We start from the raw sequence: 17,200 nt of genomic DNA on the forward strand, positions 1-17,200 counted from the left end.
CATACTATTCACTTTCTATCTATCACTACAGTTAGTGTATAATAATAAAACAACAAAAGACCAATAGAATTCATTCATTTCATGGTCATAGTAAAATAAATTTACTTTCTTTAAAATATAGATAACAAAGGTACTACTTATATTTTGTTTCGAATTTCTTGGGACGGCCATAAGTTGAACTATAAAACGTTTCAAGGTTATCCATTCATTACCGGACACTCTGTTTATCGATATTTTCTTTAATATTGCAAAACATACTTTTGTTCTATCACCAATAGTTTCCGCAGCGCATGCGACGAAAGATATTTTATAGCATTGTTTTTTACACCTTGAGTTACGTTACTAAAGTTTTAGTAAGCATCCCTAATATTTTCTAGCAATAAATATAGCCTATGTTACTCAGCGTGAATGTAGCTTTCTAATCGTGAAAGAATTTTTGAAATCGGCATAGTAGTTTTTGAGTTTATTCATTACAAACATACATACACACAAAAACACAAATCTTTCCTTTTTATAATATTAGTTAGTGTACATTTATAATTATAACGCTGCCCTTTCTTTAGAACAAGGCTCCCTGGCTGATCCCTAACCAATAATTATAAAACAATTTGGGTTGGATAGGAGGATTAAATAAATTAAAAAAAAAAATTAAAAAAATAACACGTTTATTGCCTGAATGCAATCCGAAAGCACATACTATTCAGTACGCGCTCTCCGTCAACGTTATAGTCACAAAAATATCGTTTCACTCTATACAACATAACATAGTAGTAAATCATAGTTTATAGAACAATTGTTTCAAATTATCACTATATAATTTACGCGGCACTGACTGGTTGATCATTCGGTTACAAAACGTGCGATTGATTCCATTCGAGCGCATGGTTCTCTCTCTCCTCGTGCACTTTAAGAAGAACCAAGTCCATAGCTGCCCGAGCATCTTCTAAAGGCGAATGACCTGCGATGTCATGCTGTATGATTCTTCCAAGGAATTCCTTAGAAAGATCACGTAACGATCGCTTTAATGGGAAGCCTTTGGCGTGAGGGTATAATACACATGTGTCCAGTACTGCACTATGTAATAATTTCAACGCTCTGAGGTCGTTATCTAAAGCGTGGCCAATCAGTATCGTATCGGTTCCAACGAATCCTAGTATGTCGTTCTGCACATCTCTTAAAGTCTTGGTCGCGCGACCCAAGTCGCGCGGCCTGATGCCTGAGAACCGGGTATTGTGGTCAACAACAGGCGACTCTGGTTTAACATATGCTTTATATACTAGTCGGCCATCTGGTGCTATAACGGCAATACTCGTTAGTTCCAATCCTGCCGTTGTATAACACATTTCTGTGTCGAGCGCATATACTCCTCCGCGTGGTGAACGCGCTCGTACATATCCCTCAAAAGGCCCGTTCATACCCGGTCGTGTACCACTCCATACGTGGAAGCATGCTAGTGTGCAACCTCTGGTACCGAACACCGCCTCACAACATGTATACCTGTCTCCCATGAGACGGCCCCAGTGGTACATACACGACTCCTTTTTTAAATAATCGCCTTCGCGAGTCACTTCATATACGTTATTGCAACGCACACACAAATGTACATCCACGGCATCGGTTTCTTCTTCACTGTCGGACCGTGAAGTTGAGCCCCACGAACCTTGCCCGCTGTCACCATATGAATCGCTTGGCACGAACTCCGGAGCGTTAACGTCCCACGTCGATACGGTATACGGTAGGGGTCGCGATCGAAGCGGCGGATTTATGTAGAACACTGCCTTCAATGAGTCTGGCTCTATTTCCAGGGGATATCCTAATGCCCACATCCGCTCTGGTGGCAGAAGGTGAGGGCGAAGAGCCTCTGCTAGGTCTTCCGAAGAGATTCTCTGCGGCGTCGACGGCGCGAACGGGGGAAAGTGTAGTTCACGCGGCTCGTGCAGGTGTGCTGCGATGCTGGCAGAATCCACCGTCGTGACGGTCTCTTGATTAAACCGATCATTAAATTCCATATAGTAATACATGTTTCTCCTCTGGCTGGTATACACATGGATTAAACAATTAATACGGAGCTGGAGCCGACTGATACGTGCAGTCGGGCGAGCAGTCGCTGTACTAATGCGCTTTGCTAGGGCACCCCCGCGCTATATATACGTTACGATGCAGGTACATAGGTACATAGGTGCGATAGCGCACCTTCATTAACGGGACATTAAATACATTAATTATTTAATGTATTACTTATAATGTCCGTTCAAACAAATCTAATTGTTTCCAAAATAGGAACAATTAGTTAATTGAAGCTATTTCTCAAAATAGTAATATAATAAACATTAAGTAATATTACTGCTCAAATTACTCTTAATTGCTCCCATTTCAAAATGAAGGTATTAGTCAAAATAATAATATAATAAAATTAATATAGGCAACTGGATATTGATATATGTAAATATATTCTAAGAAATAAATAATAAAGGCATTTTTTTTTACTATTTTCCAAATAATGACAATTAATAATAATTATGTTTAATAAGAAACATATTTATTCCAACGACGAAACAAATGGTCTAAATAACTTACAAAAGATCAATCTTCGCAAAAATGCGCATATGTAATTCATAAATAATGTTTTACTTATTTATATTACAATTAATATTCCTCTGAAGATTTAACTACCAAACCACAGGGTAAAACAGACTGTTACCGTTATTAGTAAAGTAACATATTTTCATTAAAATTTTGGTTATCTATCGCTGTATACACTTAATTTAAAACTCTAACAAAAGTATATTCTTTATAGTCGTGAATATATAATTTTTTTTATTATTTTTATCCCGTCTTATCAATGCGTTAACTCAGATTTCATAACAAAAAATAATTCGATAAACTTGTTTGCACACAGACGATATGCCTCTATTATACTCGTACTTATGAGTAGGTATGTACGGACGAGTGAGCGTGTTTTTAAACGGAATGAAGCTACTGCTCATGTTATTTTTACTGTGGCACGAGCATGTGTATTATTTGTATACAAGCGGGTGTGGGCGCACGGTGACTGATCGCTGACACAGCCAGCGATAACCTTTGAATTTATATCAAATGCGCATCGCACAAACGGTATCGTAAACCGAATTAGATGCCCGCTGATGTCGTCCTGACCATCCATCCCTGACATGGCGCCAGCCAAGCGCCTAGTAACGCAAGACGATAAGTAACTACCTACCTAATAATGGTTTGCTTCTGTCAAGAGTCTGTTAAATTTAATTCATTTTCATGATATGCGAGCCTTCATAACAGAATAAATTTTGTTTATGAAATTACGTAAATCTTCGTCAATTTTAAATCTACGTTAATAACTTTTTGCAAAAGATAGGATTTACGTCCCATGTTAAGTCATGGTTCAATTTTAATGGAATTTGGAGACTAAATATAGTAATAGGTAAACAATATTTCATCTTTTTTACTATCATTATATCAGCCATTAAATGTCTACTGCTGTCTACTACTGTAGTTGGCACGCTTGGCAGGCGAGTTTTAGTGATGTTTTAAGAGGGATACTTCTGCCCATCCCTCACCCGTTCAGTTCCCTAAATTGCCCCTTACGACACCCATTGTTACTATTAGAGATGGGCAATCCACCTGGGTGGGTTTAAAGTCTGGTGGGTAAAAACCGGGTGTTTTGGGTTTATTGGGTTTAAACCCCATAAACACCCAAATTTTTGGGTGTTTATGATTTTGTACTTCATCATCGTCATCTCAGCCGCAAGACGTCCACTATACTGGACATAGACAATATTATTATGCAGCCTACAGAATAAAAAACTTTTAATTTGATTTTGAGTTTATTAAGAAAGAGATGAAAGTAAAATGTAAAACTACAGTCAATCACTGTCAGATTCAGAGTTATTACAAGCGATGAATTGTATAGGTTCGATAGGCTCTATTTCGTCTAAACTGTTATGTTCATTTACTTGCTCAATGAAAGCTTCTAAGGTATTTTCTTCATTAAACTGAATGTCCTCGCATTCAGCTTTATGTTTAAGATTCCAGTTATAACAAATGAATGAAATTTTTTCAGTTCTTTCAGTTGTAAGTCGATTTCTTTTGTTATTATGTATGTAGCCTTGGATACTAAAGGAACGCTCAGTGGCTGCCGAAGTACAGGGAGCTGATAGAATACGAATCGCTACTTTGCTTAACTCAGTGGAACCACAAATACCTTTCCACCATATTAGGGGCTCAATGCTATCTAATGAGCTCCATACAAATCCTCTGGCCCAAAAGTTTTCTTTAGCTTTATAACACGCCAAATCTGCCATTACATTTGACAAACTTAAGTGTTGGCTTAAATTGTAGATTAACTCCATACCCTTAAGTTCTTCCTCTTGAGTAAGTTCGACTCCTAGAGTCCTGGGGTCTAGAATATATGCTGCAAAATGTATTGGCCTCATTGCCATATTGCATCTTGAAGATACTGATGTTAGAATCTGCTGTTTGCTTTCTTCGCTCAATGTCGAAATCTCATTTAATGCAAAACGTATCTTAGCTTGTACATCTCTAAATGTAATGTATGTGCGATGCAAACGATTCTGGTCGCTCTCTAAGTAAAATATGCTTTCAGTGACTGGTTCCAAAATACTTATACATTCCCCTGTCTTCGTCCAGAAATCATCACTTAGAATTAAATCTTTAATATCTCTTGAAATTACCACATCTTCTCTAACTGTTAATATTTGCAAAGCTATCTTATTTGCTTTCAAACTTTTTAACGAAGTAACATGACTTCCCCATCTTGTAGCACAAGGCAATTTTAGTGTTTGTGTAGAATCTTCACCCTGCCTTGATTTTATCAACAAGGAACTTAATCGTTGACTCCTTTTAACAGTTTTTATTATATTTATGGCTTGCATAATAAACACAGTTACTTCTTGTATCTTTACAATATCTTGGCACAACAAGTTAAGGATATGTGCACAGCAACCGAGAGGAACAACATGTGGATATTTGAGTTTTGTTAATTCGAATGCCTTTTGTATATTTCTAGCGTTATCGCCAATAAGTACAAGAAACTTATTTGCTCCATACACTTTCATTACTTTTTCAACTTCTTGGCTAAGGTATTCACTAGTGTGAGGATTACTTTCTGTATTCAAACTTTTAACGTATGCAGGTTGAGGTTTTGATATAAGAAAGTTTATTATTCCTTCATTTCTTAAATTAGACCAGCCATCGCACTGAAGGTGTAAGTAACTACAAGCATTTAGTTCCTCATTTAACTCAAAACGCATTTCTCTATATATTTTATCTAAGTATTTTGTCGCTAAAGCTTTACGTGAAGGTATTTTAAATTTTGGTTGCAATTTTTCGAAAAATTGTATCCATAAAGGATGTTGCACCATCGATAATGGCGTCCCTGTTACAAATATAGCTCTCGCTAATTCTGTTTTTATATGATCATCGGTGTCTTGAAACTCAGCATTTATTGTAGTGTTAGCAGACGACGAGGGGCTTATAAAAGAATCATTTGTCTCTATCTCTGACAGTCCAGACATTTTGGTTTTGGACGAGCTATCTTTTATAAGTTTCATAGAGTCTTTTAATGTTTCTGGAGATTTTGGACAAGTGATAAGATGTTGAAGCATTTTGGCAGCATTACTGAATTTGTAGACCTTATTACAAAGCTTGCAAGAAACAGACTTGTTTGGTAAAGTACGGTAGTGCTCCCATATGCGTAAATCTTTAGGTCTCCCCATTGAACCTAAAAAAATGAACGATGATTAGTTGGTCTGACGAAAATTCAACAATAGAGTGCCTATTTTTTTACAATGATTATTTCTTGTTATTTACAATAAATTTATTAAAAAAATAATAAAATAAATACAAAAAACCTTTGTAAAATTACATCTCCTCGGAGGATTAAACGCAGACGCTAGTTTATTATCGTATTGTTCTGTATTTTTCTCAGCAACTTCTTTAATTCGATTAGGTACTTACGCATATTATGTTAAAAATAAATATCTAGTACACATCTTAGGCTATCCACCATTATTATCCAATGACGACTCTCAGCTAACTATGCACTATCATCCAAAATAAACGTGTATGGAAAATTTTATCCCAGTCGGTTGAGGATTGAGGATAATTGCATCAACATACGAACATACCTACATACTTTTATTTACATAACGCAAGCTAAATAAAAGCTTGTAATAATACATCTAATTTTAAGTTAAAATTGTTAAGTGATCATGATATAATTGTATCATTCAAAAATCCACTTACCTTTAATTATTTCTTGTTAAGTATAAATATTATTTCAAATCTGCTCCCTTAATATGCACTTTTTTACTGCTTTTCCTACCTAACACGTTACCAGGAAGTCACGTTACCAGAGTCAGAGTAATAGTGAACACGTTTGACAGTGATTGTCGTCGCCTCATATTCAGCGTCGACGAATAGGGGAATCCCCAGTCATAATGTATTGCATGCGTGGCGGTCTTACTTCAAATCCATAAACAAAGAGATAATTACAGAACTCGATACTAGATGGCGCTGTTTTTGTTTGAAGAAAGTTTGCGGGCTAAAATACATAGAATTTCATCAATGACTTCCACAAAGAACAACATTTCTGTTTTTTCTAAGTCCGTATCTCTTCCGTATATTTCATAAGATATAAGCTTGGGCTACATTGTTATGCAACGTGATTTTGTCGCTGTCTTGCTAGCAGGGTTGACAGATATACGATTTAAATCGTACTCATACTATTATTTGTCTATTTTTTAATGTACGATCGTAAAGATTATGATCGTAATTCGCACAAAAACATACGACTTTTTGGTTACCTGGCAACATTTTTATTATGAAACGAACATGCTCACATCATCAGTCACATGCAACAATTTATTGGGGATTTCCCCTTCACATCTGGCAGTCCTGCTTGCTAGAATATAGGTAAGTCAGCCACAGTTACTGACGATCGATATTTAAAGGGTATTGTTTTTGTGCTAAATATTTCATAAAAACGTTATTTAATACTTTGTGGATTATTAATTTAGTTGATAATCACTGGAAGTAAAATGGATGCTAATTTGAGAGATCAAGATCTTCGTATAAAACAGTTAATAAAAGAAAATCTACGTAAGTACTCTTTTTATACCTAGGTAGGTAAGGTATAATAAACACAAAAGGTACTTAGATCGCGTGTGTTCGAAGCATTTATTCTAATAAATTTAATTTAAAATTGTAGAAAGAAAAAAATGTCTGCCAAGCCGTAGCCGAAGCCGATCTCCAAATATATTTGGCGATAGTGAGACCCAGTGTCCAGATGATTTACCCAGCGTCGTCGCAACAACCAAAAAAAACGAGGATAAAGTAAAAGAAAATTTACTGAAAGAAGAAACAAACTGTTCTAAATGCTTAATTTATGGAGAAGAGGATAAAAGAAATGAGTATTTCGGACTGTTAGTGGCTCAAGAATTTAAATATATACGGCCATGTGTGCGAACGAGGTGTTATGAAGAAATTTTAAAGTATCTACGGGAAGCAAAAGGCCAACATGTTGATCAACTGCAACATGAAAACACTGAAAATTAATTACTTTCATTTTATTATATATAGATTTTTAAAATTTCCTGAAATATTATTAGTTAACGTTTTATTTAATATTGTAGAATTGATCAATACAATTTATAAAAATAATTTATTGGTATTACTTACATATTTTCAAAAAAATACGTAAAAACCTATTTTTTTGGGTGATTATGGGAGTTTATGGGTGTTTATTGGGTTTTTACCAAAGCACCGGGTTTAAACCCGGTGCTTTGCCCATCTGTAGTTACTATACTAAAGAGAAACATGGTCTTTTAGAATTTAGTATTCATGAGTGAATCTGTGCAGCTTTTTTTATAACATAGGCAAATGAGCACGTAGTTTACCTGATAATTAATTACCATCGTCAATAGACATTCGTATAACTTTTCCCAAGTAATTTTTTTTTTTTTTTTTTCATTTCATTTATTTTTAATACACTACAATACAGATACAATAATTTATTCAATACAATACAAATTTGAAACAAAACAAAACAACTTCATAGACACAAATGAACAATGATTGTAGTGACAACCATACTAATGCCAAAACTGATATGAAAATAATTTTCAGCCCTTTCTTAATAAATTGACTACGAGAGCCTGAACTTTCTTTAATATAGCGTTCATCCTCTCTATCCTTGACTTTGATTACCCATTAACATTCCCCCACTGTATAAATAAACTGATATAGCATAGTAGGTATATTACGCTGACCGGGACCTTGGTATAGGGTTACTTTTCTTATTATATTTGCCTTCTCTTACACTCTCGTATATGTTCTTTACTTCTTAGTTGGTTTTTACAACAGCTTGAATATGAAAAGGAAAATCCTTCCTACACAATTTACCTATATTTCAATCAGTTTTGGAATTATGATAATTATTATTTTTAACTACTTAAGTAATTAAAATGAACTTACTTTCCAATAATTAAACCATTAATGATATTTCATCAATGACTTATGGTAATGTAATGACTATTTAGTTAGAATCTGTTAATTTTTGTACTAATTTTATATTGTAATATACCTATAGATCCTAGATAACTAACGCTAGTTGTACGGATATTGGAATTTATTAGTTGATAATTATTTAGGAATTCGTCATAAATTTACTAGATACTATTATAATCATTAATGATGGTATTTCATTATAATTATCATCATTATTGCTTCAAGCCTTACATTGTCAACCGTTATATGTCTATTACATGTGCATATTAATTAGGTGAAAACCACTAAATGTACTTTAATACGTCATTGCCCACTACAAGAACTCAAAATTTTTACAGAAGCCAGTGCAATCGTGTGATTCTGGATCATTAAATTTCAATTTTATACTTTCTTTCAAGTTAAACTATTTAATTTCTTTTCTGTAATAGACACAGTTGCTATGCTTACAATATTTTTAGAGTCATTTATAATTATCGAATAAATAAAATACCGATTGTCGTGTATTAGCTACATCTCTGAAAATTGTATCTATTACCTACATATTTGTAACATATAATATGTATATTAATCTACTGCTAATAATAACTACCCACTCACTACTTTCTATGCCACTGTGCTTTTTTTTATTTTTTAATGGGTGATAATGAAATGGTAACCTCACCGGCGCTATCAGTATACGCTGGCGAGGCACCAGTAAGGAGTGATAAGTGGCGATGAAACTAGGTCCATAAGCCCATCGTGACGAATTCAACTTAAATTAACCACCATAGTTTTTTTGGGGGGGAAAGGAATTGTTAGTAATAGAGACTGAGAATCCCATTGCTAGCAATATACCCAACCAGGTCGACCTCCTCGCGGTTCCCCCTGGAAACTATTATGGTTAATTCCTGATGAATTTATCATCTTCACTGATGCTCCGCCAGCGTATCCCGTTAGCGCAGGCGGGGTTACCATACCATTTTCACCCATCAAAAAAAAAATTAGTTTGCGTATTAAAAAAAAACTGCAAGCTAGTCCTACTATTCACTTTCTATCTATCACTACAGTTAGTGTATAATAATAAAACAACAAAAGACCAATAGAATTCATTCATTTCATGGTCATAGTAAAATAAATTTACTTTCTTTAAAATATAGATAACAAAGGTACTACTTATATTTTGTTTCGAATTTCTTGGAACGGCCATAAGTTGAACTATAAAACGTTTCAAGGTTATCCATTCATTACCGGACACTCTGTTTATCGATATTTTCTTTAATATTGCAGAACATACTTTTGTTCTATCACCAATAGTTTCCGCAGCGCATGCGACGAAAGATATTTTATAGCATTGTTTTTTACACCTTGAGTTACGTTACTAAAGTTTTAGTAAGCATCCCTAATATTTTCTAGCAATAAATATAGCCTATGTTACTCAGCGTGAATGTAGCTTTCTAATCGTGAAAGAATTTTTGAAATCGGCATAGTAGTTTTTGAGTTTATTCATTACAAACATACATACATGCAACACACAAAAACACAAATCTTTCCTTTTTATAATATTAGTTAGTGTACATTTATAATTATAACGCTGCCCTTTCTTTAGAACAAGGCTCCCTGGCTGATCCCTAACCAATAATTATAAAACAATTTGGGTTGGATAGGAGGATTAAATAAATTAAAAAAAAAAAAATAAAAAAATAACACGTTTATTGCCTGAATGCAATCCGAAAGCACATACTATTCAGTACGCGCTCTCCGTCAACGTTATAGTCACAAAAATATCGTTTCACTCTATACAACATAACATAGTAGTAAATCATAGTTTATAGAACAATTGTTTCAAATTATCACTATATAATTTACGCGGCACTGACTGGTTGATCATTCGGTTACAAAACGTGCGATTGATTCCATTCGAGCGCATGGTTCTCTCTCTCCTCGTGCACTTTAAGAAGAACCAAGTCCATAGCTGCCCGAGCATCTTCTAAAGGCGAATGACCTGCGATGTCATGCTGTATGATTCTTCCAAGGAATTCCTTAGAAAGATCACGTAACGATCGCTTTAATGGGAAGCCTTTGGCGTGAGGGTATAATACACATGTGTCCAGTACTGCACTATGTAATAATTTCAACGCTCTGAGGTCGTTATCTAAAGCGTGGCCAATCAGTATCGTATCGGTTCCAACGAATCCTAGTATGTCGTTCTGCACATCTCTTAAAGTCTTGGTCGCGCGACCCAAGTCGCGCGGCCTGATGCCTGAGAACCGGGTATTGTGGTCAACAACAGGCGACTCTGGTTTAACATATGCTTTATATACTAGTCGGCCATCTGGTGCTATAACGGCAATACTCGTTAGTTCCAATCCTGCCGTTGTATAACACATTTCTGTGTCGAGCGCATATACTCCTCCGCGTGGTGAACGCGCTCGTACATATCCCTCAAAAGGCCCGTTCATACCCGGTCGTGTACCACTCCATACGTGGAAGCATGCTAGTGTGCAACCTCTGGTACCGAACACCGCCTCACAACATGTATACCTGTCTCCCATGAGACGGCCCCAGTGGTACATACACGACTCCTTTTTTAAATAATCGCCTTCGCGAGTCACTTCATATACGTTATTGCAACGCACACACAAATGTACATCCACGGCATCGGTTTCTTCTTCACTGTCGGACCGTGAAGTTGAGCCCCACGAACCTTGCCCGCTGTCACCATATGAATCGCTTGGCACGAACTCCGGAGCGTTAACGTCCCACGTCGATACGGTATACGGTAGGGGTCGCGATCGAAGCGGCGGATTTATGTAGAACACTGCCTTCAATGAGTCTGGCTCTATTTCCAGGGGATATCCTAATGCCCACATCCGCTCTGGTGGCAGAAGGTGAGGGCGAAGAGCCTCTGCTAGGTCTTCCGAAGAGATTCTCTGCGGCGTCGACGGCGCGAACGGGGGAAAGTGTAGTTCACGCGGCTCGTGCAGGTGTGCTGCGATGCTGGCAGAATCCACCGTCGTGACGGTCTCTTGATTAAACCGATCATTAAATTCCATATAGTAATACATGTTTCTCCTCTGGCTGGTATACACATGGATTAAACAATTAATACGGAGCTGGAGCCGACTGATACGTGCAGTCGGGCGAGCAGTCGCTGTACTAATGCGCTTTTTTTTTTTTTTTTTTTTTTTTTTTTTTTTTTTTTTTTTTCTGAATGTGTTTGCTGTTGGCCGTGTGTGGCCTTTACAGCTTCACCGGACGCGAATGCAGGGGCGAGTGCTGATGGCACTCCAAGCCCGCGAGAGGGGAGCGACAGAGGTGTCGACTCTTTCTTATGGACTGCGGTGTGTGTGTGCGCCTAAGGGCGCCAGAGTGGCTCGGCCTCGGCTTAGGCCACCGCACTTCGACCCCCGTCGAGGGACGGCGAAGGGTCGGTACGTCTGGGTGGGTGAGATTGCGACGCGGTTGTTATGCGCTCGGGCGCAAACCTGATCGCGCGCGGACCGTGTGTCGCGAGGGTTCTTCGCCCCCGCCGGCGGGGGCGGTGTGTGCGATGTGTGGGTGTGTTTGTAGGGGCTCTTGTCGAGGGTTCCGCGGTAGGTAGGGAGGGAGACGCGTTTGCCGTCGTAGTTGGATCATCGGGGTCCAAGAGTGCGTGCCTCGGGCGACGACGTTTTGGAGCGACGTTCTCTATGGGGGGTTTGTATTTGACCGCTCTTACTATGAGCGGATTTGAATGGGACTCGGCTGAGGCAAAGTAGCGTCGAGACGCTTGCTTCATAAATTGCCTTATAGTGGGTATTTTGAGGTCGCGGTGTAGATCCACGTTGCGCACGTACCACGGGGCGCCCGTGGCCCGTCGCAGAAATTTATTTTGCACCACCTGAAGGGGGTGAAGTAATGAAGGAAGGGCGTGGGCGAAGACGACACTAGCGTACGTCATCACCGGTCTTATACATGCTTTATAGAGCGTCAGCTTTGCGTTAAGCGACAATTGGCTGCGCTTGTTAATAAAGGGATGGAGGCGTCCCAGTATAAAATTGGCCAGGCCTCGGACGCGCTTAAGATGAGATGCGAAACTCAACTTGGAATCTAGTGTCACGCCTAGGTATTTGGCTTCGTTCGTCCAGGGGACGGGCGTGCCAAACAGCTGAATAGAGGCGGGAAGGGATGGTTTTCTTTTGGCCGTGAAAAGCACGGCGGCGCTTTTATCTGGGTTGACTTCGATGCGCCATTTTCTGAACCAGTAGGCCAGCTCGTCCACCGCCCGTTGAAGCCTGTTGGCTGCACAGGCGGCCGACGTGCTGTCCACATATAGGGCTGTATCATCAGCAAAGAGGGCGATTTGCACTCGGGGCTGACGCGGGATGTCGTTGGTGTACAACGAGAAGAGGGTGGGGGAGAGGACAGCGCCTTGAGGGACGCCGGCTCTAATCGGTCGTGCGCTGGAACGCACTCCATTGACGCGATAGCGATATGACCTATTGGACAAGAAGGCTCGTATGATGTGCACGAGCCTGTCTGGCACTCCCATCTTGTGCAGTTTGAAAATCAAGCCGCTGTGCCAGACTTTGTCAAAGGCCTTCGCTACGTCGAGAAACAGGGCACATGTGACCCCGTTGGATTTCAGGTGTCGGGCGTTGAGGACGTGTTCTACTACACGATGTACTTGATGAACAGCTGAGTGCTTGGCTCTAAAGCCGAACTGCTCATCGATCAGGATGCCTTTGGACTGTAGCCAGTCTTTCAGGCGTGCGAGTATTAGCTTCTCATACAGCTTCCCCAGCGAGCTGAGGAGACTGATGGGGCGAAAACTGGTGGGAAGGGACTTATCTTTCCCAGGTTTGGGAAAGCCTACGACATCGGCTTCTTTCCAAGCATCTGGAAAGATGGCATTGGTAATTGCCGCATTGAAGATCGCTACTAGAAGTAGCAGAATGGTTTCTGGCAGACTCTTAAGGAGTCTGTTAGAGATACCGTCGGCACCGGGTGCCTTTCGGTTGGGGGTTCCTTTGATGAGTGTTCGCACCTCATCCAGTGTAACGGGGGGAGTGACTCTACTGGAGGGATCGACAGGATTCGCTCCACCTCGGATTCTACCTTCTCTAGATGATCATCGGGCACCGGAAGGGTACTCGGCATGCATTGGGCCTCTAGGCTGTCTGCTAGGCATTCAGCCTTTTCTTCATCAAATAAGGCCGGACTGTTGTTTGTTCGGACTAAGGGCGGAAGGTCGGAGTAACACTGGTCTGTTTTGAGGGTTTTGGCTACTCGCCAGTACGCGGTATGGCAGGGGGTGAGTTCTTTGGTGAACTTATCCCATCTGTCTCGCCGAAGTTCCGCTATGCGACTCTTTACTTCGCGCTGTAAATCTCGCAGGCGGGTTCGGTTCTCTTCTGAGGGATAGCGGTCATACGCTCGTGTGGCTGCATTCTTAGTGCGCAGCAGAGCCCTTACATCATCAGGCAGGTTCCATCTACGGTCGCCCGTATCCGGAACCTCCCTGGAGCAGTCCTTGACTGCCGACTGCAGGTGCTCTGTTAGCGCGTCAATGGCTGTAGTCGTCTCCTCGATAGATTCGACTACGTCCGGGATGCGGTCCAGTACCGGAGAGTTAGTCGACTCGAGGACTTTCTCGAGCCGGCTCCAGTCCGTGACCGTTTTAAATTGAGGCGCCCCGTCTGCAGGTGGGCCTAGCGAGAATGTGACGGGGCGGTGGTCGGAGATGAGTTCGGCATGGACCTCCATAGAACTCAGCCTTAAGGCTACGTTCTTTAGTAGGGCCATGTCGAGGATGGAGGGCTGATGAGCAGTGTTTGCCGGATAGTGCGTGAAGTGCACTGGGGGAAGGATGTCGAAACCCATGGAGAGCGAAAGGCGTTCCAGGGTGAGACCGTTTGGGTTCGGATAAGCACAGCTCCAAAGGCTGTGCTTGCAATTTAGATCTCCGGCAATAATTACCGAATCCCCCAGGTCCATGAGAGCTTGGAGGTCGGCCCGGAGTAGCTTTTTGGAGGGAGAGAGATATGCCGATGCTATATAGATCGGTCGGTGGTCTGTCATCGCGAGGAGGCATATCGAGGCTTCCATGTTTACGAGCGGAGGCGTGTCGATCGGAATGCACTGAAGGGACCTTCGGTAATAAATTAACGTACCGCCGCCGCGACTGATGCGGTCATTGCGTACGATATTGTAGTTTGCGATTCTTGGACCGCGTGTTGAAGGCTTGAGGAAGGTCTCCTGTAGTAGGAGAACGTCCACCTGATGGACGGTGAGAAACTCACGGACTTCGTCTCTTTGCCCTTGTAGTCCGTTAGCGTTGAAAAACGCTAACTTAACGGACCGAGGTTTGCATCTTTTCGCCCTTAGATCCATAATTAATTGTTAAAATTGAGGATGGCGACTAGTACGCCGATGTGCTCGCAGACGGCTGCGAGTCTTTCTTGTGGGTCGTTGACTGACCTTAATTTGGAGGCCAGGGCCGTAATCTCGCCAGCGTCGATGGAGCTGGCGAGTTTCGCTACCAGTGCGAAGTCGGCTGCGAAGCTTGAGCCTATGTTCGTTCCAGTTTGCGGGGCGGGGCGCGGAGGAGCGGGCGATGCCACAATCTTGGCAAGCGTGGGAGCGGTTGCAGATGGCATGGTGGGTGAGGGGGTCGCCTTGACGACCGGAGGTCGCACCCAAGCATTTTTTGGCGGGGGAGGTGGTGCAGCTGAGGGCTGCGGGATAGTAGGGGGCGCGGGGCGTGCTGCGCGGGGTGCCTGAGCCTTTGTGGCTTTTGCGGAGGCCTTGTTTTGGCCGGGACGGGGAGCGCGGGGACATCCGCGGTAGTTAGCTGTGTGGCCCTGTGTGCCACAGAGTACACAGCTAGGTGGGGTCGGGGTGCCACTCACGCGAGTGCATTGCTTGGTGCCGTGGTCTCCCAGGCACTTGACGCAACGTTCGCGCGCGTAGCAGTTTCGGGCGGAGTGCCCATAATTTTGGCAGCGGTGGCACTGCCCGGGGTAGGTCCGCTTATTTGGCGGTTCTACTGATAGGCCTGAGATCAGGCAGACACTTCGGATGTTGAAGATAGATTTCCCCTCTGGGGAGAGATCTAGTACCACTAGTACCATGTCTAGTGGCGTTTTGGCCCTGCTGCGGTACATCCTGTGTACCTCGTGGACGGGGTAGTTTTGTGAGCGGATATCTGCGAGGATGTCCTGGCAGTCCAGCTCCTTAGGGACGCCGCGTATTACTACGCGCAGTCGTTTCTCCTCCTCGAGGGCATAAGTGTGGTAACCCACACTGTTTGTCCTGAGGAAGGAAGTTAACTGGCGATGATCCGCCGATGTGGGAACCACTACTCTGATTCCTAGTGAGGTTACCCTTGCATGGGTAAAGGATATGCGCTTTTCCTTCAGCGCAGCTGACACCCTGTTCCAGGCTGTCTTGTCCTGGATGATTATAGGAGGAGGAGGCCTCACTTTCCCCGCGTGATCGCGGTCGGTTTTATCGGCGTTAGCCGGAACGGGTGCGCCATCGTTGGCACGTTGGGTTTTAGGCGGGGGAAGATCGCGCGCCGCTTCGCGCGTTTGGTGCGCTTGGCACCCACAATTTGAAATTCCTCTTCCGAGGAGGAGGCAGTGTCGGAGGAGTCGCCTGTTTCGGCGACGACGTTGGGAGCGTCTAGCTCCATTTCCGTTTCAGAGGAGGGGCGGTTGGGAGCAACCTCCTGAGGGGACATCGGCTCCGGGGTACTCACTAGGTGGTCCCCGGGGGAAGGTGGGTTTGAGGACAGCTCGTCGTTGGCCTCCTGAAGGGAGGCCGCCGGCGAGGCAGGGGCGTCGTCATGTATCACATGTGCGCCCCTGCGCTCATCGAAAAATGCCTTTAAGAGGCCAGGACATTTGGCCTTTAAAAAGGCCACGAATTGTGGAATGTCATCCTGGGACAGCGACATGTTGTCCCAGGAAACACTCCTCTTATAAATTAGCAATGCACCCGACTCTTAAGTCTGGTGCCAATACCTAAAAATAATTTAAATTTATAATACGGACAATGCGCTACTATAAAAGTGGACACAAAAAATAAGCCGCTACAAGCCGCGTATATAAGGGCCTGTTGGGACCTGTCCAGGTATGAGTCGCCCTTTATACAAGGATTAGTCACCGGCCGGGCGACGGTTACCCGGCCGCTTTGTGTACAGTTAACCGCCCCGCCGAGTACGGCGGGGGGGTGTGTGCCTATTGTTAATGTAACAATGGAATGTAGTCACCGGAGTGACTTGTGTACCTGTTGCCGATACTTGGCCGGGGTGTCGAAGGCGGCGCGGGTCGCCGGGGAGGAAAGTGCTGGTCTCTGGCACCGGCTCCGGAGCTGGTGCGCTGCGCTTATGGCGCAGTACACCACCCTAACACTTGTTAGTCCGATGCACTAGAGTTCACAACACTACACAATTGTCACTTGTAACTGTTCACATGCACTCACTGCACTCGCGACGCGACGAGGTGGCAGCGCGTGCCGTGTACGCGAACGGACGGCCGTTAAAAAGCGCGCGAAACTAAGGCGACGAACGAGAACCTCGTGCCCAAGTTGTTCTCTACTTTTCTTCGTGTCCGACGTGTTTGCGTATCCGCTGACTCCGTGCAACAAGGCAGCGCTACACAACGGAGTATTGATGCCAGTAGTGACGCGTGCGTCA

General features: G+C 42.4%; 4 protein-coding genes and 1 long non-coding RNA gene across 6 annotated transcripts in view; 1 reads left to right on the top strand and 4 right to left on the bottom strand.

Annotated features, from left to right (window-relative positions):
- Window positions 1-17,200, bottom strand: part of LOC113520690 (transducin beta-like protein 2) — a 131,881-nt gene that overhangs the window by 49,632 nt on the left and 65,049 nt on the right. The window lies entirely within an intron of this gene.
- The window catches only part of LOC128201185 (uncharacterized), a 48,154-nt gene that overhangs the window by 10,780 nt on the left and 20,174 nt on the right, over window positions 1-17,200 (top strand). The gene's annotated exons all lie outside the window — the stretch shown is intronic.
- Window positions 649-2,137, bottom strand: LOC113519252 (exonuclease GOR-like). The gene has a single exon (XM_052897339.1). The coding sequence runs from the start codon at window positions 2,019-2,021 to the stop codon at window positions 849-851; it is 1,173 nt and encodes a 390-aa protein (XP_052753299.1). The 5' UTR covers window positions 2,022-2,137; the 3' UTR covers window positions 649-848.
- Window positions 3,603-7,182, bottom strand: LOC128201181 (uncharacterized). The gene is made up of 2 exons (XM_052897336.1): window positions 6,280-7,182; window positions 3,603-5,755 (listed from the first exon to the last, which is right to left on the bottom strand). Exon 2 carries the CDS (start codon window positions 5,748-5,750, stop codon window positions 3,879-3,881), a length of 1,872 nt encoding a protein of 623 aa, XP_052753296.1. The 5' UTR covers window positions 5,751-5,755; window positions 6,280-7,182; the 3' UTR covers window positions 3,603-3,878.
- On the bottom strand, window positions 7,587-11,681 carry LOC128201183 (exonuclease GOR-like). Its single transcript, XM_052897340.1, has one exon. It carries the CDS (start codon window positions 11,583-11,585, stop codon window positions 10,413-10,415), a length of 1,173 nt encoding a protein of 390 aa, XP_052753300.1. The 5' UTR covers window positions 11,586-11,681; the 3' UTR covers window positions 7,587-10,412.

This window comes from Galleria mellonella, unplaced genomic scaffold (genome assembly GCF_026898425.1).
Source record: "Galleria mellonella isolate WM207_F2 unplaced genomic scaffold, CSIRO_AGI_GalMel_v1 utg36, whole genome shotgun sequence".
In the NCBI taxonomy this organism is placed as follows: Eukaryota; Metazoa; Arthropoda; class Insecta; order Lepidoptera; family Pyralidae; genus Galleria; species Galleria mellonella.

What these genes read in the sequence shown, in the direction of transcription:
- LOC113519252 (XM_052897339.1), bottom strand. Translation starts at nt 2,021, where the DNA reads ATGTATTACTATATGGAATTTAATGATCGGTTTAATCAAGAGACCGTC.
- LOC128201181 (XM_052897336.1), bottom strand. Translation starts at nt 5,750, where the DNA reads ATGGGGAGACCTAAAGATTTACGCATATGGGAGCACTACCGTACTTTA.
- LOC128201183 (XM_052897340.1), bottom strand. Translation starts at nt 11,585, where the DNA reads ATGTATTACTATATGGAATTTAATGATCGGTTTAATCAAGAGACCGTC.